Here is a 23,224-nt window from a genome sequence, read left to right on the forward strand (position 1 = left end):
TAAATATTAATACCTGTGTAACCCTACTTTGTTCCCCTTGCACTTTTTAGTGTTATCGTGTTGTCATAAAACAATGAAGCAGCACAAATAGAAATGCATAGTACGTAGTATGGAAATAAACTATATAAAACCCTTATGTTTTAGATTCTTTGCAGCTTATAGCGACGCACACAATCTTTCAAACAATTTCATGGGGAGGATCCTGGGATTAGTGTTTCCTACAGCATTTTGTGAGACAATGGTGGGTGGACCCAAGTTAAAAATATCAATATGGTGCACTTTGAGAGTTCAAAATTAAGCGCTCCAACCCATGTTCATTGTCCAAATTGAACAGAGTAAAAAGTCTGCATTGATGTGTACCTGGACACTAAAGTGGACTCAACCCTACTTTTAGTTGATAAAGTGTGTGTCTATATTCATACTGCTGTTTTAGGAAGTTATTCCTATGACCGTAATAGCCATACATTCTAAAACAAATGCACTATAAATTAAATTAAAAGGAATATTTCATAAGGATATTTTTTTTACTTTACGTGACAGTAGGGAAATTACTATTTTTGTCCTAATTTCTACACATGCAAGAGATGACTTGAGATTTTATTTTGACAAGAACTGCAGTTGAGCTTTTATTTTGGCGGAAAACAGTTTTTGTAAAAAAAAAAAAAAAAAAAAAGGTTTTCAACAGTGTTTCATTACAAATCAATGCTGTAATCATCTGCCCATTATAAAATGTTGGAAATTATGCAAATGAACTACATTTTCAAATGCCGGGTAAACTCACAACACTTGCAGAGATGGAGTTCACTGCGTTCATCCACTGTGAACCCAGCCGCTCTGAGCTAAACACTAGCTGAGCAACTTTGCTTTGAAATGTGCAGCGCAAACAGACTATATACTTATTTAACTAAATAACAGTCTTTTGGGATTTGATAAGGACACAAAGCCATACCGCACTTTCAATTTATTTCGTTTGACAGATGCTTTGCAAAAGCAATGGCGCAAAACAACGCTAGATTAGAGACCTTAGCTGTGTCCAAATTCAGAGGCTGCATCCATCGTTTTAATGTTTACCGTGGTCCATTTATGTACATAATAAAGAGTATAAACTATATAAAATCACATCTTAGTAAGATATGTCAACATTTGAACCTTTAAATTTAAGCTTTAAAATTTTTTATTTTTTTTATTTTACATTTGTATCATTCAAGGAACTTGAAAACCCAATACTTACACAAGTGTAATCCAGCATTTAAAAAATCCTGTCGTCACCAGCACACAGTGAATCTTGAGATCGGCTAGTTCTGTTGTATCCTTCATTCATTGCCTGAGAAACGAAGGATGCATTTGTAGGCCTCATTTGAAGGAGCCTTCGACTTGGGACAGCCTGTGTCTTGTTCGAATTCAGCCGTTGAAGGATGCAGTCTCTGAATTGGGATGCAGCTTTTATGTTATAATGAGATATTTTTGGTTTATTATGAACCTGTGGCGGCACAGATTAGACTATGACAGGCCAGCAGAGTTTAGGTAATTAATGGGAAACGCTGCTGGGATGCAGAATTCCCATTCTTCACTGCTCTATCTGTAAATCAAACCTTTTTGCAGGTGCTACTTCTCTTACTAATGTGCTTTTTCCTTCATGTAGAATTTCTTTAGCTGTGTGACATTGGAGGGGTTTCTTACATATACTGCCCACTTTAAGTCCCCCACATCACTTCATTTGGTTTGAAATTATAGACCTGGGCCTTGACTTGGCGACACTTTCATATAGTTCATCATATTGAAAGGTCCCCTTGTCATTTTCATGTTGGAAGGTTCACCTTTTTTTTTACACTAAAGGCCAATTCACACCGCACAGACAAACGCGATCAGTGTGTTACCCCTTTTTGTGTCTGATGGCGTTGGTTGTTTGTTTTCACTGAACATGTTCAATCAGCGTTTGTTGGCGCTGTGTGAACATGACTATTATTTTTCAAAAACATTAAATTCCAAAACTTTCTGGCGTGTTCACACCACACGAACTACGAGCGATTTTAGTTCTAGAAACTCCTTTTGGAAAAACTAATTTATCCTCTACTTCAGAGTCGGTCTAAACCAGCGCAATGGGAACTACAGTGACTTTAGTGTTCGCTGACTGGCCCAACGCACGCAAAACACAAGCACCCGCCATTTAAAAAAAAAGCTGTGTAAGCACACAGATTATAAGCTTATATATTTACTCCAGAAACTAACTCTACAAACATGGAAAACCGCGATAGATGAACCTCTTAAGATTTACGCTGAGGAGAGAATCCAACGTGACTTTGAGGAGACCAAGAGAAACATGATTATGTATTTCTGCTCCGCAACACTGGACATCAAACACACGGTATACGCTAATAACTTTTCGTATACTGTCTACTTTCTATGTATAACAGTTCTATCTAGTAACGTATTAGACAGGACTGTTAGACAGATCATAAACTTATGAACACGGAGAATGCGATCGCTTTGAGCTCAAGCTCTGACGTTCTCTGCGGCATCAAAGTAAAAATCACAACAACAAGCGTGTCTTACGTCACTTCAGAGATCCTACTGGCGGTGCGAATGCAACCAGGAAAATGTTCCTAAGGGAAGCATTAGTTGTACAACTAACTGGTGCGAGAGCCCTTTGACATAGCGACAACACTGTATTCTCTAATGCAGCTCAGCCAGGCCTCTTGAGATGCATGACGGATGAAAACAAACATGGATGTACAGGAGCTGACGGCAGTAGATTTTGCGACTGTGCTCTCAGTTGCACAAAAATGAGGCAAGCACATTTGGATGTGGTCTTGTGTAGATGCGGTCAGTGCGGCCTGTACAGATCACAGTGGGAGCTGGGGATGAGGTGCAGTTATAAAGCGTGTCGCACACTTTGATGCGTGTTCTGCAACTGGCTCAAAATATCAAACATGTTAGATATCCTTCAAATGGATGAATTATAGTCTCTAAAGTTAATCTGTGCCCAAAGTTTTGTGCCTATTTCCTCTAAAGCTCACTAGAATTTGTTGTAAAATAGATCATTAGACATGATGTTATGGTGCCTTGAAAGCTTGTGTGAAAGCAGGTTCATAATGAGGCGCCTTCATACACAAAACACTTTCTGTTTGGCCATTTCCAGACAGTTAAAGGCTGACCGTGGAGTTTGCTTTGACATGTCTGCTTGTTTCACTCTGCGTACCAAATCTGAGGAAAACTATTCGTAGAAGAACAGACCTATAGTCATGTTCAGTTTCATCATCTCTAAGTCCCGTCCCTGGGAAATTTGCTAATGTTCAAAGCAAAAATTTGGCTTGGTATTTTCACTGGAGACTTTTCACTAGTCACTTTCTCCACTAGAACAAACCCATGTATATAGTGCTGATCTCAGTCGTGGTCCATTCTATATTAGGAAATAATTTATTATGAGGTTGACATCTCAGATGACTTCCAAAAATAATACCAGGGTTCCTCGCTCACGTTCAGCTGGGTGGACCTCTGCAGCCAGCAACCGTTTTGATCTGATACATCTATGGATGTTAGTTAATGAAACAAGACCAAGGTTTAGTGCCATAAAATAATTATCCACATCTTGTTTTATGCTTCTCTTCTTTAAAAGAGTGTGCAAACTGCTGGCTATAAAACAAAACAAATTAAAAAAAAAGGTTTAAAATACAAACATTTCATCAAGTGCTTCAAAATAGCTAATATATATATATATATATATATATATATATATATATATATATATATATATATATATATATATATATATATATACACAATAATTGTATAATAATTATATATATTGTATATATCAAGCTAATGCGCAGTGGAAGCGCATCTGACTGTTTCTATGGCAACCGGAGCTTCTAACGGCAGCTGCAGTGATGCGATGACTTTACCAATCAGCGATTGGCTCTTATTTAGGAGGCGGGACTTATCCACCATATTGAGCATTGCACTTTTCCCCGTTCAAAACAATACGAGTGACACGTCTTGTGTTATTCTACAGTCTTTGATATTACATTATATTAATTTGCATAATTAAACATAAAAATTTCATATTTTTTAAATACTTGTGTAAGAAATCAACTGAGGAAGTTTCATTGTGATATGTCATTTTAAAATGTTACCCTATTCACCTGTAGTGTCTCGCCTTAATCAAACGTCCACGTCACAGTGTGAAATATTAGCATAATTCCCGCCCAAAGGTATAAACGAACTGGCTCAGCTGTCCAATCAGAGCACTCTGAGCTTTTCTGGAGGAGGGCTTTGTAGAAATCAGTGCGTTTCAGACAGACTGGGAACGGAGGAGCAGCTATTGTGTTTTTTTTTTAACATTAATGCATGTTAACCTATTCTAATAATCAAAATAATCAGCTTTTAAAATAGCATCTTTAAACAATGTCTTATGGCTGGTACCAGTATGATCACACGGATATATTACATTTCCTAGATGGTATAGTTCCTGTGAGCTTTCCCACCGGGGGGGGGGGGGGTTCTCAGGTGTACAGTAAGCCAGTGTGTGCAGTGATTGAAAGCACTAGTGTCACAGTGTGACCCAATTGGCCCTGTATCTGAGTGTGATGATATGGTGGTAGTGCTCATGGTCTCTCCATGTGATAGTTCACATCACAGCCGGATCCTGGTGGATGAGCGGGACACAGTTTAGTCTCTGTAACGCCCCTGTCATGCTTAAGGCAAGGGAAACCTGATTAACTCCTCTATAGCAGTAGACATTAATACTTCATGCCTGTCCTGGCTCCTCAGCTGGGCTGGTTAGAGATGTTGGCAGGACCGTGGCTGGTGTTTTCAGAAACATGTATTTCCCAAGGCTTCCTGCAGTCGGTCCAGCGTGTGCCGCCGGAAATGCCCTGTTCGTGTTTGTTTGAGTTAGGATGGGGCAACAGGATAAGATCATGTGATTTGAAACTTCAAGGACATTGATGATAATGTAGCCACTTTTTAAGTAGTTTGTTGTAAGGCTGAGCATTGACAATTTCATGAGTCTATTCCGATTTGATTTCATGACGGATTTATTCAAACATGTATTTAATATTGAAGAACAAGGTTATGTAAAAATATGAGTATGAAAAATAGTGCAAATATTAATACACTATATAAAATAAATACTCATCTCTAGAGTTCTAGTATTTTTCTATCTGACAACAAGTTTATGGTCACTGAATGGCTTTTCTGAGGTCAATGTGACGTTACGTAACATTGTTTATAAGCGGTTTTATTGGCGTCTTTCCCTGGTTGAAACACTGAGTGATTACATTAGACATGATACATTTCAGTAAGTTGTACTGAATCTTTTAACATTCCTGCTGATGTTCATTCATGTTCATTTCATGTGTATGCTGTAACTAGTAGTAAAGCAGAAGAGGAGATCGTTTCCGCTTGGCTTGATCTGAGACGCTAAACCCAACCGTCTCCACATTAAAGAGCGCTCTTTACCTTATTCAGACAGGAATTGTTTCTCATGTGGACGCCTGTAAAAATAAATGTGCATGGCAGCTCAGTGATAAACTCATGCATTCAGATGGAGATTTATTGACATGGAGGAGCGAGTTTTGTAATCCTGTGAACCCGGGAACGTGCTGCTCACGTGGTCAGACACATGATTGTCTGCTGTAAATAAAATGTCATACGCTTCGAATGATAAAAATGAATTGATATTTAACTTAATAATAGGACAATAATGTATATCTATTAATTGATTATTTAATCTCGTTTAAAAATAGGAAGATAGACGCACTATAGTTAAAATGGTTTTCTGTCTTGTATTTTATCTCAAAATGATGGATGTTATTTGAATCAAAATGGGGGAATTGGCAGAAATAAGTTAATATTATTTACATGAGGTAACCATAAAGCTGCTTGGTTTATATTGTTTATGTATATAATTTCTGCCATTATAATGGTCCATTTCAAATGTTTACGTGCTTTTCTTCTCTAAATCTTTTGAGTGGTGATGAAATATTGTTCTTGTAAATACTTTCCAGCATTTCAGAAATAAAAGCCTGGGATCGATCTTTAAAATGCATCTAAATTACAGTAATGCAGAAGAACATTTACCGTACGGTGCTCGAAAGTGATCAAAAAGTGTTTAAACAGTGAATTTTTAATTGCTCTCTTCTTGTAAACTCAGAGATGTGGATTCGGATGGAAATTAAATTACTGTACGTCTACGACTTTGGTGTTTGTCAAAAAACAGTAGGTAATTCGGCCATGGATTTTTACGCGGGTGGTGGGAGAGAAACGGGGATGAAATCATCTACTAGCCCCAGTAAATGTTGAAAATACCTTACGACCGCATTAGAAACAATTACTGTCCGAATAGGGCCAGTGTTTGTTTCATTATGATTTGAAAGCTGAGCCTTTTTCATATCAAAAATAATAAAGTACAAAGCTTATTGCGATTATTGGATGGCAGGAGCGCTACAATTAATGTTCAGTGACGTTCTGTTCACGCATTATCACGCAGTAAAAAACCTCAATTCTTCCGTTTAAAAAATTGGTATCATTTGATCAAATGAAAATCAATTAAAAACGATATTTTGAACACTGCCTTAGTCTATTGGTGTTTTTTTTTAATGGCTTTTTTTGCATTATTTTCCTGTTTATGTTCAAATCATCTTGACCCTTAGAGGATTTACCCATACCCGAAAATGCTAGTTAATGTTATTATTGCAATGGACTAAAATTTACTGACTTTACTCACCCAGAGTCTAACAACTTTCCAAATGTTTTTATATACTTTCTGAACATTAGTTGTGTTCCCGGTCAAAAATGACCGGTCTACAAAAAATGTCCTACATCACCAGATTGAATTTTTAATCTTTTTTTCAACTTTCCTTTCAATTAGGACAGGTTTTATATTTCTTTTTGGAATCGATCGATCGTTGGCCTTATTTATCCGAGCTTACGTACCTCCGTTTTTGATTGTAAAAAGCGTTATCTGTAAAAAGTGTTATCTGTGGATAATTGTAAATTTTACATAAAATATGAAAAAAATTGCAGTTTATCACACTAGTGTGTTTTAATGTTTAACCAGGAAATTTGTTTTTAAATTATTTTATACAAAATCACGCTTGTGGTGTTCCCGGTCAAAAATGACAAAAAGATTGAATCCAATATTTGGGGATAAAATAGCGTAACGAGTGATTTTATATGTTTTTTTTGTTTGTTTTTGTAGGTCGATTATTTTTGACCGGGAAGACCACAAGTGTTATAGGGTTTTCAACACATCACAAGGGTTTAAAAAAAAGTAGACATTTATTGCTTAAAGGTCCCATATTGTCAAAACTGAAATTTCCTGGCTTTTTTCATGATAACAGAGGTCTAGTTGCTATGAAACTACCATATATTTTTCAAAACAGTCGATCCTCAGACAAATGCACACAGCCTGTATAAAGTTACTGTGCCTTTTCACAAGCTGTTGTGACTTCCGTATAAATATGATGTCAGAACTACTCAGTGACCGCCTTCAGTCTCCACCCCCACCAATGGTGGGTCACTCAGAAAACAACAGGCCAATCAGAAGAAAGACTCATGAATATTAAGTAGACAGGCCGAAATCGACTTGTTCTTGGCAGAGCTCCTGAGAAAGGAGCTGTAAAAATATATTGAGATGGTTTTTGGTACTTGTACCACAAATATATATTCTTAAGGACATCAAAACCTAAAATAAAACTTCAGAAAGTTCTACAATATGGGACCTTTAAGTAGAACCACGGATGGGCATCTTCAGACCTGGAGGGCCGTAGTCCTGTAGAGTTCAGCTCCAACCTCATCAAACACCCCTGAACCAGCTAACACATGACCAGACTGTGCTTTATGCTCATGATGGGTAAAGCTGTGAGCGTTTCACGATACGCCTGCCGTCGCTGTTTATCAGTCATTTTTGGTTTGTCTGTTTGGTAGGAGGGTTAGTTTATGGCTTGTTATTTGCTGGTTTAGTTCAGTGTATGTTTTGAGCCCCGACTGAGGTCCGAGCGCTCGGCCCCTCCGGCGCACACATTGTGCTGGCGTAACCGGAGCGCTCAGAGCGGGCGGCCCGTGAGAAAGGGTGTGCACCGCTACAGGCCTGATTTTTAGGCTTACGTGGAGCCCGAGATGCATTCCCAGCACTGGCTCCTCCACAGCCCACCTGCGCAGCCCACAATGCCTCTTTGTTCCTGCCCCATGGCACTGTGGGATAGCTGTTATCTGAGAGGCAGGGGTTGGCCACCACAGACTTTCCCATTCAGAGTAAAAATGGTGCATTCCTGCTCTCCGGTTTCGCTGTGGCTCAGGCTTGTGAGAGCTGCTTTCCCAGTGTGGGAGGGAGCTGTCTGTATGCACTCGCACGCTTAGTGTGGCCGTTTGCGGTCGCGTTAAAGTCGCACAGTTGCGCACAGAACATTGAGTGCGAGAATTAGCATTCGTGTCAGTAAATATACAGTGGAAAACCGTCTGCAGTTTGATGTACAATGTTTATCAGAACTTTCTTGAACAACAAGATCAATTCCTTACTGTTTATGAAGGCGAAATGAAGTTTATTCTCAAACACTGGTTTCTGCATTTCATGATTCTCCGTAGCAGTGCTGTTACCACATGCTAATGAACACGCATACTTAGAACAAGGATACAAATGAAGTGCATGAAGCTTGAAGTTTTTCATGTATTTAATAACAACAGCATTAATTATTCAAATAAACATCTAAAATAAGCAAGGAAATAATAATGGTAATAAAAACAACTGAAACTGCAATCTCCAAACTAAGGATACCAATATTTAGGCCTTTTGATAATATTTAATACTATTATATATTATACTTAAATGTTATTTATTATAATATTTATTATTATTATTATTATTACTATTAATGATGTTTTAATAAATGTAGGGCTGGGATAAGGTATAAAATAAGATATTAATTTCTGTAATTTAATAGTTGCTGTGTAACTCGAGCAAATATCACTGATGAAGCTAAATAAATCCAAAACTAAATGCGACAATTAATTTCTGTAGGCATTACTATGTGTTGGTGTTTATTTAAATTAAAAGTTATGGTTCATTATGGCCTGTAATTGTTGTTAATAAATGACTTATAAAATGTTAATGATGGCTTTCAAATATAATGTTTAATAGCTAAAAATACTGTTTAATAGATGTATTGGTTGCACTTTATTTTACAGTATATGTACTGTATACTTACAGTGTACTTACCCACAAAAGTAAGGTAGTGTAAAGTAACTACATGGATTAAGTTGAGGTTTAGGGGTAGGTTCAGACCAACACAATAACCAACGTGTAGCCAATCTGCATTAGGGGCGTATGATGTTGGAGGAGAGAGAACGAGCAGGACGGAGATCTGAAGAAAGACTGTAGGAAGAGAGATGGCTGAGAGACATTACAAAATAGAAAAGCTCAGAAGAATATCACTGGGAAGTGAAGGGTTATGATCAGGAAAGAGCGCGTTAATATTAGAAAAGCTGTCCAGCGCTGAAGAGAGCTCAGCATGAAGGCCTGAAAACAGATGTTGCTTTGATTCGCTCCATACGCAGGTAACACTGGGTTTGAGTTTTGGGGCGGAGCAATGAAGGGAAGGGTGTGTTTGTTTGGGTACTGAAACTGATGTTCAGCAACGATTTTGAGAAATAACATACTACACCTTTAATTTGGGTGTTCAGTGTCAGTATTTTTGACTATGATTTTTAATGTTAAGTATAATTTAATCCCAGAAGCATGTGTGTGTAATTACTCAAATGTAATCGATTCAAAGCCTTTGTTAATTACATACAGACACCGATATGACTCCCTCATTGCATCATGTGACAGAAAGCTAGTCCAGCACACTATTATCAGGAAACCTGTGCTGAGAGATTATAGTTGTGACTGATGGATGGATAGATTAAAACTTGTACTTGAGTGCTGGTAAGAGGGGTTAATAGTTATTATTTTTCGCTTCCATTTTCTCGTTCAGCCCTGTTACAAAACTCAGTCATCGTGTGAACTTAATGGAAAACATCACTCAGAAAGTGTCTCTAATGCCTTTCTGCAGATGACCATAATTATCTTTTACACCGCTATTATCGTCCTGAAATTCTGTTTTGAAGCCACGGCTGGCCATGGCCATCGAGATTCTGTGCTCTTTTACATTTCAGTTGTATCTAGCAGTTTGAAAGGGGAAAAGACATTTAAAAAAGTGTTGCATTGAACTGAAAGTCACCTTGTGCGTTTGTGTTGCTGTCTAATGAATCAAACCATAAGAATCACAGAAAGTTTGGTTTTCATGGTCGATCATTAGTGTCACTTTCGAATACCCATCCCGTGCCCACCCTCCATTATTAACCACCGCTAATTGACCAGCTGACCAGTCCAGTAAAAACACAAGCAGTTATCATCATATTTCCGCTCTTCCATTTTCATTCATTTCCATTATAGACACAATAAACCATAAGCAGTATTTTATTCTTACTGTCAGTTTTCAGATAGTATTTAGAGTTTGTATTCTGCATTAGCGACACCACAGAAAGTAGCATTAGCAGTTTTTCTACAATATTTAGAGCCATGATTGAAGAACATTGTTTTGAGGTTAATGTCAGTGAATTGTATTATCACTCTTTTATCACAGTTTTTGCTCGAGCTTTAACAATCAGTTGGTCAGCAGATACGCTTCTGCAAAAGAGTAGCAGTTTGACGTCAGTGCACTTCCTTGTGTGATGTGACAGGAAGTCTGGCTTTCCTGTCCCGGGTTGTTGTTGTTTTGCAGCGCTCGCTGCTTCTTGTAGAGATCCCGAAAGAGGCGAAGGGACACCCGCGATCCTGCTGCTCATTACAGCTTCCCCATCCCGCCTCCACACGTGGACACACAGCTCCAGACTGACTGTCTCTCTCTCTCAGGCTTCATCTCTCTGTCGGGCGGTTCAGGGGCTTTTCCAACATTCACTTTAATGATGTATAATCAGACCCTCAGTTGTGATTTTCATCTTGTGTAAATTGATGAATGACAGGTAAGATGGCAAGAGATAACGCTGTTTCCTCCATGCACTATAGAAAAATACTGTTTCTTTGTAACATGAAATATTTTAAGAACCATTTATTGCAAAAACTCTTTTTTGCATATTTATGTTAAACCGCACTGTTACACAAACATGCAATCGTTTAGATTGTGTGTGATGATTCCTGCATATGGATGAAGTCATCTGGCAATTGAATAATGATATGATGTATTGATGCAACTTGTCAAAATTATGTTTAGGATGCACATTTATTTTGACACTTTCATGCATGCAATGCCTGTTGAACGCTCTGTATTTTTGTATTATATTTTAAAAACTAAAGTGGATTTTTTTGGATGTTCCAATTGGGAAACATGATTGCAGAGAGTTCAAGTAAATGTAACATTTTTGGTTGCATTTGACAAAATAGGCAAATAATATCGTAATATTGATATCAATCGATGGCCCTCTAATCAAATTAAACCATCACCGTATCGTGGCATGATGTCGTATCAAGGAGAATGATTGTCGTGGTGAACCAATCACATAACAGCATCTCAAACTTTGACTCTGGCGTTTGAGAAAGACCAAACCAACATTTGTCATCAGATCAGAATGCTTTGGTTTAATTCCCTCGAAAAGTGTCTCACACAATTGCGTCTCCGAACGCAGGGCCTGAATTTCGTTTTGGAAAATAGGGGGGAATCCCCCTTTAGGTTATTCTTATAGGGGGGATTTTTTAATTTGATGCGGGAGTTTTTTTAGACAATTTTTAAAAATACGTTCAGCTAAATGTTTGCTCACTCGTCTCATGTCTTTTAGTCCTGTATAATTTGAATACATAGGCTATTAATCCTTATTCCTTACAATTAATGCTATCTTTTGTTGTTTTATATACAATAATGACAGACACATTTTAGGCTACTCTCACTTTAAGAGCTAGTGCACGGATCCAACGTTCACATGTTGCGTGTAAAGCGCAGTCCGCGCCACTTTTTCCTCTTTTAAAAAGGGCTCCCTGTTGCTAAGCAATCATGAGCCACGTTCTCCATGAAGACGAAGACGTTTCAGTAAAGGATGAGCGCGCAAAAGACGTAAAGTGAACGGCCCATACTGTTTTCATAATAGTGTCACATGCATTTTCTTTTTGTATTATTTTTTTTAAGACATAACCGATTGTGTTTGAGAGGATACTCCCCAAGACCGGAATTAAGACAATGTTGTGTGCTTTTGACCGTTAAAGCGCTATAATTTGCGAAAAATAACTCAGTTTTGTTACTCACGAGCTGTTTGTTATGCGGTTTAAAATCGCTTGAATGTTTAAATAGGTAAGACTTAAAAAGACGCACAAATTATAAACATTAGTGACGATGCAATGGCCCGATTGTGCAAGTGACATTTCCATCATATGTCCCGACTCCTGAAACGCGAGAGTCTAGAGTCGCCGCCTGCAGTGCAGCGCGATTGACGTGCCTTGTGCAACACATTTTAAGAGACGGAAGACTCTTTGGCAGAATCACTCACGCTGTTTGTGAAATTGCGTCTCGCATAAAGTTTTAAAATGACTGATTTGATCTTATAATCTGTTAAGTTAAATTCACTCATAGGCCTACATGCTAGATTGAATGAATGTTTGCGGGAATTTCCCGCATTATAAACACAAGACCTGCGGGAATGATTAAAATGATGCGCAATACCCGCAATCCCGCACCGAAATTCGAGACCTGGAACACCAGCATCCCAACACAAGAGAACGTGACAGCGGTTCTTGTTTCCTCTGACGCTCTGAGACCAACTCATTTATGATGGAGGAAGAAGGATCCTGATTGCAGCAACAATATTTATCCGCAAAAAATGCTATATGCGATATTCCAATTATACCCATAAGATAAATTCCCATTTTTGGGTGGAAACAGTTACTTATGGGTTCAGTGAGTAATTTGATTGGTTCACAGGTGACCTGTGAGTTTTTCCTGACCGATTGATTTTAAGAGTCATTTATTCATGCCTTGCATGTATGACTGCATATGATAAATGTCATGTGCTGTTTCTCATTTGTAAGTCGCTTTGGATAAAAGCGTGTGCTTAATGAATACATGCACTGCTGCAGACAGCCAGTGAGGCCAGTGTGGTGTTGTTGGCTTATTGTCTTTTTTAATTTTTGTTGTAACCAGTCTTAACGTCTCATCACATTCAACTTTGGCTGCAAACAAACAACACATTTGTGTGTTAATATTTCTCTTGCTATGTGATTGTACAGTGTGCAAATTCTGTGAGCGCTTTTAGGACTTCAAGAGAGATGGAACAAGATGCATTTTCTATGCCGATATTTTGCATTCGTATTTATGGCATCAGCTGGTGAGTCTTGGAAGTGCTTAGACCTTGAATTTGACAGCCAGCGCAGATGCACAATACTGTCTTTTATTCAACAGTTATGTAATATAAACTGTGTAAAAGTGAGCTGAGCAATTTACCATTCTCTATTTATTTTCAAATAGTTTTTATAATTTAATATATATTATGTCAAATAAATGTGCATGCCTATTTACTTTTTAAATAGTTTTTAAATAATTAGCTAAATAGATAGTGTGATATATCTCATTTATCGTCTTTATATTGTCCATCGGCCACCTTGCTCTCTCTACAGTATCGGCATTGGCCATAAATGAGTCCCTATTGGTCGACCACTGGTGTCTGTGCTGCTTGCTGGGAAATATATGTTGGAAACTGTGGAAAAGTGATAAATGTTGGTGAAATGCACGTTCACGCTCATGCTCATTGACCCTCAGACTGCTGATAGTGTGTTGTGTCCCTGCAGCCGGGACATGGAGAGCAAGGAGACTCTGCGCGGGCTGCAGAAGATGGAGGACCGGCCGGAGGAGCGCTTGATCCGGGAGAAGCTGAAGGCCACCTGCATGCCCACCTGGAAGAGCGAGTGGCTGGAGCGGCGCAGCAGGAGAGGCCCGATGGTACGACCACACCACACCAGGCTCACGCGCTTTACTGCACATCACGTCTAAAACAGGGCAGTTTTTAACACCGTGTTGCGCTAAATCCAGCTGTTTTTGATGCAGAAACATGTCCCGTAACCAGGCTAATTTTACAGGGCTTGCTTACGACCTTAAGATCAGGCAACTAGTTGTTCAGGCAGTCCAGCAGTGAAATGTAGTTTCATTACTGGTATTTTTCTGCGATAGTGTCAAAAAGTTAATAAAATTATATTGGTAACAATTATAAAGTTAATTAGTTCACTACATTAGTACATTTCAGTATTTCTACAGCATTTCATAAATCTTAATGTTAATTTCATCATTACTAATACACTTTTTAAATCAGGTTTGTGTGAGTCTGTTAATATTAGTTAATGCGCTATGAACAACAGGAACAATTGTATTTTATAAACTAACATAAACTTAACAAATAAACAAATTCTTTATACAATTAATCTTTAACTAATGTGATTAACTAATATTTACAAATGAAACCTTTTTTTAAATTACTGTTTTATTATAGTAATAATATGCATTTAAAATATTAAATATTATTTTATCAGTATTATAATATATAAAATATTATAACTATATTACATTATTAATAATATTACATATTTCTTGTTGTTAATAGAATTTATGTAATTATAAGGGTAGCTTTAACATACATGGCCTCACATACATTGCTTATAAATGGGGCTCGTTGTGAGGAGTATCATATAAACTAAATTAATTTAAAATTATATATATATATACAGGTCCTTCTCAAAAAATTTGCATATTGTGATAAAGTTCATTATATTCCATGATGTAATGATACAAATTAAACTTTCATATATTTTAGATTCATTGCACACCAACTGATATATTTCAGCTCTTTTATTGTTTTAATACTGATGATTTTGGCATACAGCTCATGAAAACCCAAAATTCCTATCTCAAAATATTAGCATATTTCATCCGACCAATAAAAGAAGTGTTTTTAATACAAAAAAAGTCAACCTTCAAATAATTATGTTCAGTTATGCACACAATACTTGGAATCCTTTTGCAGAAATGACTGCTTCAATGCGGCGTGGCATGGAGGCAATCAGCCTGTGGCACTGCTGAGGTGTTATGGAGGCCCAGGATGCTTCGATAGCGGCCTTAAGCTCATCCAGAGTGTTGGGTCTTGCGTCTCTCAACTTTCTCTCCACAATATCCCACAGATTCTCTATGGGGTTCAGGTCAGGAGAGTTGGCAGGCCAATTGAGCACAGTAATACCATGGTCAGTAAACCATTTACCAGGGGTTTTGGCACTGTGAGCAGGTGACAGGTCGTGCTGAAAAATGAAATCTTCATCTACGTAAAGCTTTTCAGCAGATGGAAGCATGAAGTGCTCCAAAATCTCCTGATAGCTAGCTGCATTGACCCTGCTCTTGATAAAACACAGTGGACCAACACCAGCAGCTGACATGGCACCCCAGACCATCACTGACTGTGGGTACTTGACACTGGACTTCAGGCATTTTGGCATTTCCTTCTCCCCAGTCTTCCTCCAGACTCTGGCACCTTGATTTCCGAATGACATGCAAAATTTGCTTTCATCCGAAAAAAGTACTTTGGACCACTGAGCAACAGTCCAGTGCTGCTTCTCTGTAGCCCAGGTCAGGCGCTTCTGCCGCTGTTTCTGGTTCAAAAGTGGCTTGACCTGGGGAATGCGGCACCTGTAGCCCATTTCCTGCACACGCCTGTGCATGGTGGCTCTGGATGTTTCTACTCCAGACTCAGTCCACTGCTTCCGCAGGTCCCCCAAGGTCTGGAATCAGTCCTTCTCCACAATCTTCCTCAGGGTCCGGTCACCTCTTCTCGTTGTGCAGCGTTTTTTGCCACACTTTTTCCTTCCCACAGACTTCCCACTGACGTACCTTGATACAGCACTCTGGGAACAGCCTATTTGTTCAGAAATTTCTTTCTGTGTCTTACCCTCTTGCTTGAGTGTGTCAATGATGGCCTTCTGGACAGCAGTCAGGTCGGCAGTCTTACCCATGATTGCGGTTTGAGTAATGAAACAGGCTGGGAGTTTTTAAAAGCCTCAGGAATCTTTTGCAGGTGTTTAGAGTTAATTAGTTGATTCAGATGATTAGGTTAATAGCTCGTTTAGAGACCCTTTTCATGATATGCAAATTTTTTGAGATAGGAATTTTGGGTTTTCATGAGCTGTATACCAAAATCATCAGTATTAAAACAATAAAAGAGCTGAAATATTTCAGTTGGTGTGCAATGAATCTAAAATATATGAAAGTTTAATTTTTATCATTACATAATGGAAAATAATGAACTTTATCACAATATGCTAATTTTTTGAGAAGGACCTGTGTGTGTGTGTGTGTGTGTGTGTGTGTGTATATATATATATATATATATATATATATATATATATATATATATATATATATATATATATATATATATATATATATATATATCAAAGTGCAAGTTTTTGAAAACGATAGCATTATTGTCTCAATGTAAACTACAAAAACATGAATTTGTGAAAACGTCATGCGCATGTGTATTACATGTTCAGTCTATAGACGCATAGTGTTTCTTTACAAAGTGACATTCATGATCGGTGTGAACAGAGATTTTGAAAACGCTGTAGAAAAATGTCGTCCATTTCTTTTGTTCATCGTTGTCCTGTAAACGTACCTTTAACTAATGTTTTCGCACTGGAAATAACTATTTTAATGTCCACATATTGGCCAATATCACTCATCCCCACATGACAAAATAAAAGATCAAACGAATTGGGATGGAAGCAGTGTTTTTAATGTATTTGTGTGGTGTGTGTCAGGTAGTGAAGCCCATCCCTCTGCGAGCCGACGGCACTGAGGCGGGCAGCGACGGGCACAGCTCGTCCTCCTCTCACAGCAGAGGCCATCGCAGCCCTTCTCCTGGACCCTCCTCATCCTCGTCGTCCTCCTCCACAAGGACTGCTGGGAAGCCCGATTCTCCTGGTCTGCGCAGGCGGAGAGGCTCCCCTGTTCCTGTGAGTTTGTCACATTTCTATTGTCTTCTGCTGGCATGAATTTTCTTGTTGTATAAATAAGTTTTTTGGGTTTCTGCAAGTCTAGTTCACACAAAGTCATCAATGTGTTATTGTGAGCACTTAGAGAGTAATACAGTGAATAATTTTGGATACCTTGTTACAAATTGTTTAGATTTTTAGAATGTGTTTTTAGAATGCTTTTTTCCAACAACCGGTTAAATTTAACAGCAATGCATGGATGATGCGTAAAAGTGTTCAATATTTTAAACTTTCAATATTTCAGAGTGTCAGATTTCACCCTCTGACCTTAGACCTGTGACTCGTATATTCATAAGTGGCAGATGGAATGGGACGGATTCCACAGAAATAGGTTACATGAAATAAATCCTAGCATAAGGCTTTCCTCAGTAATTTCAAAACTAGGTATGATCAAGCTGTTTTTACTAGGTGCCATTTAGGTAATTAGAAATTCACACATGGTTATTTACTAAAAGGTGAAGAACCACCATCATGGCTTCCTTTTCAAACTCCAATGACAGTTAAACATATTTCACTGGACTGTGCTGGGTTTTTTTTTTATGTAAATGGACACCGTTTTTATTCAGAGATGTGTTTAACTGATGCATTTACAAAAGTATCATCTGAACGTATTTTATAAACTTTGTCTTGTATTAATCTTTTTTTTAATTGTATGACTTTTATTTATTCACTTTGTTCTTGTCATGAAGATTGCCTTGTTGCTGACATAACGTTAGAAATAAATAAATAAATAAATAAATAATAAGGATATTTTTATGGATTAAATTTAAATGTAAAAATTACAATATTTCTGGGACTTTGTGACATTTTCCATTTATGTGGTCTTAAAAATGTGGTCTGAATGCGTGTTTACAGAGCGGCAGGGTGACGCCCCCCCGCAGAGCACCCTCCCCTGATGGCTTTTCCCCATATAGTCCTGAGGAGACCAACCGCAGGGTCAACAAGGTCATGAGAGCCCGCCTCTATCTGCTGCAGCAAATAGGACCCAACTCATTCTTGATTGGCGGAGACAGTCCTGACAACAAATTTCGGGTGTTCATTGGTCCACAGGTATGCTATGTCCCTATAACCAACGTGTATATGTCCTGAACAATAAACTAGTCAAAGAAAAACCCCTAAAGGTTATCAGGCCCCTGACACATCAATTGCCTTATCAATAAATATGATATTGATAAGTTAAAATGATTGCATAATGTGAGAAGAAACGCATAATAGATGTAGGCATGGAACTAGAACAGCTAGTAGGAAATTGGTTCCCTGAGACAAATACATATTTTAGTGTTGTCATACATCAGTGCAGTAAAGGAAATAAAAGCCCTTTGGCCCTTTGGAAGCCCTGGTATTTATGAAGATTGGTTGCCTAAAGATTTTTTCTGTTTCCTCACTGCCTAATATAGTACATAAACTGCCGTTCAAAAGTTTGGGGTCGGTAAGATTTTTAATGTTTTTAAAAGAAGTCTCGTCTGCTCACCAAGGCTGCATTTATTTGATTAAAAATACAAAACAAACCCAGTAATATTGTCAAATATTATTTCTGTGTAAAACAGCTGTTTCCTATGTGAATATATAGTAAAGTGTAATTTATTCCTGTGATCAAAACTAAATTTTCAACATCATTACTCCAGTCTTCACTAAAATGATAATTTGATGCTCAAGAAACATTTCTCATTATTATCAATATCAATATTGAAAACAGTTATTTACATTTTTATTTCAGGATTCTTTGATGAATAGAAAGTTCAAAAGAACAGCATTTATCTAACATTAAACACTACGGTTCAAAACTTTGGGGTCAGTAAGAATTTTTTATTTTATTTTGGGGGGGGAATAAATAAAATAAATCAACTTTTATTCATCAAGGAGGAATTAAATTGATCAAAAGTGACAGTAAAGACATTTATAATGTTACAAAAGATTCTATTTCAAATAAATGCTGTTGTTTTTAATCTTTCTGTTCATCAAAGAATCCTAAAAAATGGTACACAACTGTTTTCAACATTGATAATAATCATAAATGTTTCTTGAGCATCAAATCATCATATTAGAACGATTTCTGAAGGATCATGTGACACTGAAGACTGGAGTAATGATGCTGAAAATTCAGTTTTGATCACAGGAATAAATTACACTTTACTATATATTCAGATAGAAAACAGCTGTTTTACATTGAAATAATATTTCACAATATTAATGGGTTTGTTTTGTATTCTTAATCAAATAGATGCAGACTTGGTGAGCAGAAGAGACTTCTTTTAAAAACATTAAAAATCTTACCGACCCTAACTTTTGAACGGTAGTGTATACCTTACATTAATATTTAGTTCCTCATAATATGATTTCCCTTGTGTTGTGTGTGTGATCAGACCTGTAGCTGTGGGCGAGGGACGTTCTGCATCCACGTGCTCTTCGTGATGCTCAGGGTTTTCCAGCTGGAGCCGTCAGACCCCCTGCTGTGGCGCAAGACCCTCAAGAACTTCGAGGTGAGGTGACCGTGATCCAGCCAGGGCACTGGGCCTTTCCTTACGCTCAGAGATCACTCATGCTTTGATTTCATTCAGGTGGAGAGCTTGTTTCAGAAGTACCACAATCGGCGCAGCTCACGCATCAAAGCTCCCTCACGCAGCACCATCCAGAAGTTTGTGTCCCGCATGTCCAACTCGCACACGTCATGCACCTCCAGCGCCTCCCCATCCAGCAACGAAAGCAGGTTGGTAATACTCGAGAAACATTGTGTGATGTCAGTCCGTCACTGACTGTGGATCTTGTTTTACTTGCTCTTTTTAAAGAGGTCCTATCATTCATGTTTTTAGGGCAGTCACTGGATTCAAAATTTCAATTACAGTTAATCACGTATTTGATGAGAAAAGACCCTAAATGAAGAGTCTTGTTGGTTTTTCAGCACCTTGCGCGATTTAGCACCACAGTTTTAAGACGCTGTTAAAAATCACTCACCCTCATGTTGTTCCGAACTTATGTGAATTTCTTCTGCTGAACACAAAAGAACAAACTATTTTTGTCCATACACTGAGTCAAGGTCCAAAACGATCCCCGTCACACAGATCCGTGAAAACAACAGAATCGCTGAATTATTCATGCCAGGCCAGTAGATGCCGATGTCACTTTGTATAGAATCACTTCGCGTCTATAGACTGAACACGTAATACGCATGTGCATGACGTCACCGTTTTCACAATTTCACATTTCTGTAGTTTCCACTGAGATGATAACAGTATCGCTTTAAAAAACTTGCACTTTGAAACCCGTTTTCAAAAGTTTTCATTTTCTGGCTCCCAAAACGCAGTTGTCGTGTAAATGATCAGCCAAAAAGCTTTCTGTTAGTTGAAAACGATGTCTTTTAAACAGTCCCTTACATTTCAAGCATCTTCATTATTTGTCTTATAGGAGAAATTGAACAAAATCATTCAATCAGAATTCCTAGTTTATTGCTATTATGACATCTTCCCCTATCTGACTTTCTCCGTGTTACCTCACGAGCTGACTGGGCGAGACAAGTTTATGAACCCCAAATAGTTGTTGTGTAAATGTGTACAGTGATGTTGATACACCTGTGTGAAGTCAGTAAGTTGTGAAATGTCAGAACAAGTAATGTTTGAGTTCTAAAAATGTTTTCATGGTACAGTCTCAAAAGAAATTCTTTGATTCCTCATATGATCCATTTGAAACAAAGTAGATTTTCTCTATGCATCACGCATAGTACGTCTTGAAACTGAGCCTGTGTGTCTACTCTTGTGAGCAGTATGAAGGATGAAGAGGAGCAGATGTGTCCCATCTGTCTGCTGGACATGCTGGATGAGGAAAGTCTGACGGTGTGTGAAGAGGGCTGCAGAAACAAACTCCACCATCACTGCATGTCTATATGTAAGTACCAAGAGAAATATTAGTGGTCATATCCCAGATTATCCCAGATCACCTACTGTGATATTTATAGTCACAGGAACTAGAATTGACTTCTGAACCTCACCACATCACAAGAGGGAGACGTCGAGAGCCTTTTTATGCATGCTTTTACAATAGACAATTCAAAGAATCACTCGTGGGACAGAACACTTCAGGCCTGCTCCGTAGTGAGCGTGTTTAAGCCTTTTCTGCCCATTGTTTTTCAGCTACACTAGTCCTCTAAACATTAACCAGACATTTAGGTGCACATATTTGATTGCATCTTCTTTAAATCTACTTCTGCTAATAAAGACAGTAGCTACATTTACATGGACACCTTTTGTTTCAATCGGAATGAAATCCGAACGTAATGTTTACATGAACGCTAAGTAAAGTGATGGGGTTGATGTGTTACATGTCACAAGCTTAAAATCAGAATTGATCTTTTGACATGTGCTCACAGCACGAATATACAGAGTTTCCCGATGTTTGCGCATACTAACCGTTCTCCTTTTCTTTGTTTTAAAGAGCAGACTTAATATTTATCTATTTCTGGTCTTGATTAGGAAACGTAGAGCACATGAACTGTTATGCCGTGCTGCTTATATTAATCAAACTATCAAATCAATTTAGTTAAAACAGCCCTTCCTGCAGCTAAAACAAGGCGTCTGTGGATGAGTCTGAAACAAGGACTGATGGGACGTTATGGTGCTTCACTTCACAGACGATGAGTGGAAGTAGAGTTTTAGAATGACATTACAGTCAGTTATGACACTTCATTGAACAATAACAGCAACTCGTTCCACAAATCATTACACATGAGCAGTACTTTCCAGTTTCGGTTTTCAATCAGATCGTTTACATTTGCTCTCAATCGGATTAGGAAAGGTTTAAATCATCCCTTATAATCCGAATGAAATTTTGATTTTGATTTGGCCAAATCATTCCGATTGACATGGTGAAGTGTTTTTGTTGTTGTTTTTTTATCCCACTGTGCTACTAGTCCGATTACAAAAGGATTATTAAGGTTCGTGTAAACACAGCTATTGATAGGGCAGTAAATATGAAGAAATTGTAAGAAATAAAGGCTTTGGAAGATCTTTTAAATGTTGTTTCTAAGTAAGGTTAGATGTTAAATGTTAAATGCTCATTTGTTGTCTCTATTACAGAGCTCTTCAAATGATCTCCTCTCTTGCTAAAAGCAGCCAACAATTCAAAACTCAAGAGATTGTTGCATAAAAATACTGAAGGAATTATAAGAAGTCATGTTTGAAAACCCCTTTAGAGATATTTGAATTACCAAATGTAGCCAATTGGGTAATGCAGTAAATAGGCTTAATATTGCACAAATCTGTCATAATACTCACAAAAAAAAACTGATTCCATGTAATAACAGGAGGATTTCTCGCAGGAGATTATTTGAAGTCTCATTAGTTGTTTGTTGAAAGAGCATCCTAGCATACCATCCTATATACCTGACAGCCTTCATGTAATGATGAGTTATGTGAACATCTCTTGTGCCCTGTTTGTGTTTCAGGGGCTGAGGAGTGCCGGAGAAATCACGACACATTAATCTGCCCTCTGTGTAGAGCCAAGTGGAAGTCTCATGATTTTTACAGGTAAAGATGCAGAAGCGTGATCGAAGCTTAGAGAATTCAGCAGTTCATGTTTAAAGTGAAGCTAGAGGCTTCAGTTACAGATGTTTTGTGAGCATAAGTTCCCTCAGAAGAGTACATCAGAAATATATTCATGACCCATAGACTGAGATGAGATCATGTAGAGGTCAGGGTGGGCAGATGTCGAACTCTTCTCTGGTGGTTAGGTGAGCGAGACAGCCCGGCACCAGCCATGTTTGTGTGTGTCTGCCTGGGATTGACATGCTAGCGGCTAGTCGGTTTTTGGTGTTTTCCAGCTTCCCGCAAACCATCCAGAGATTCACCCCCCACACAATGATGCCGAAACCAAACCCTGCTGTTTCTTCTTTAGGAAACTGCAATTATTCTAATTTCATGAAGTAAATCCCCCTCCATTTGTCTTGGCTGACTGTGAGATGGCATGACTTTTGAGAGGTTGGGACATTCAGACAGTCATTGCATTATGGTCTTGCCATCTCCGCTTATGAGAACACAATCCACGGCTTCAGTTTATTATCTTTTGTGATGTTTTTCTGAGCTATTAGACCTTAAACATGCATGTGTTTTGTCGTGTTATGAGACACAATGGCAGCCATTAATATAAACGGTCTTCTACAGTCAGTCAGAAATCATTCTGATA

General features: G+C 38.1%; 1 protein-coding gene across 2 annotated transcripts in view; it reads left to right on the plus strand.

The window, feature by feature from the left end:
* Window positions 1–23,224, plus strand: part of map3k1 (mitogen-activated protein kinase kinase kinase 1, E3 ubiquitin protein ligase) — a 75,935-nt gene that overhangs the window by 19,840 nt on the left and 32,871 nt on the right. The window contains exons 1-8 of one of the 2 annotated variants that reach the window (XM_077243313.1): window positions 10,696–11,004; window positions 13,811–13,961; window positions 16,820–17,014; window positions 17,909–18,103; window positions 19,417–19,533; window positions 19,612–19,760; window positions 20,811–20,932; window positions 22,488–22,569. In XM_077243313.1, the coding sequence (XP_077099428.1) occupies window positions 10,994–11,004; window positions 13,811–13,961; window positions 16,820–17,014; window positions 17,909–18,103; window positions 19,417–19,533; window positions 19,612–19,760; window positions 20,811–20,932; window positions 22,488–22,569 (1,022 nt within the window). In that variant the 5' untranslated portion in view covers window positions 10,696–10,993. Of the gene's footprint in view, window positions 1–10,695; window positions 11,005–13,810; window positions 13,962–16,819; window positions 17,015–17,908; window positions 18,104–19,416; window positions 19,534–19,611; window positions 19,761–20,810; window positions 20,933–22,487; window positions 22,570–23,224 lie in introns of those variants that run through there. The other variant, XM_077243312.1, reaches the window with a different exon arrangement.

This window comes from Siphateles boraxobius, unplaced genomic scaffold, assembly GCF_051911475.1.
Source record: "Siphateles boraxobius isolate OS27281-9 unplaced genomic scaffold, OSU_SipBor_1 25, whole genome shotgun sequence".
In the NCBI taxonomy this organism is placed as follows: domain Eukaryota; kingdom Metazoa; phylum Chordata; class Actinopteri; order Cypriniformes; family Leuciscidae; genus Siphateles; species Siphateles boraxobius.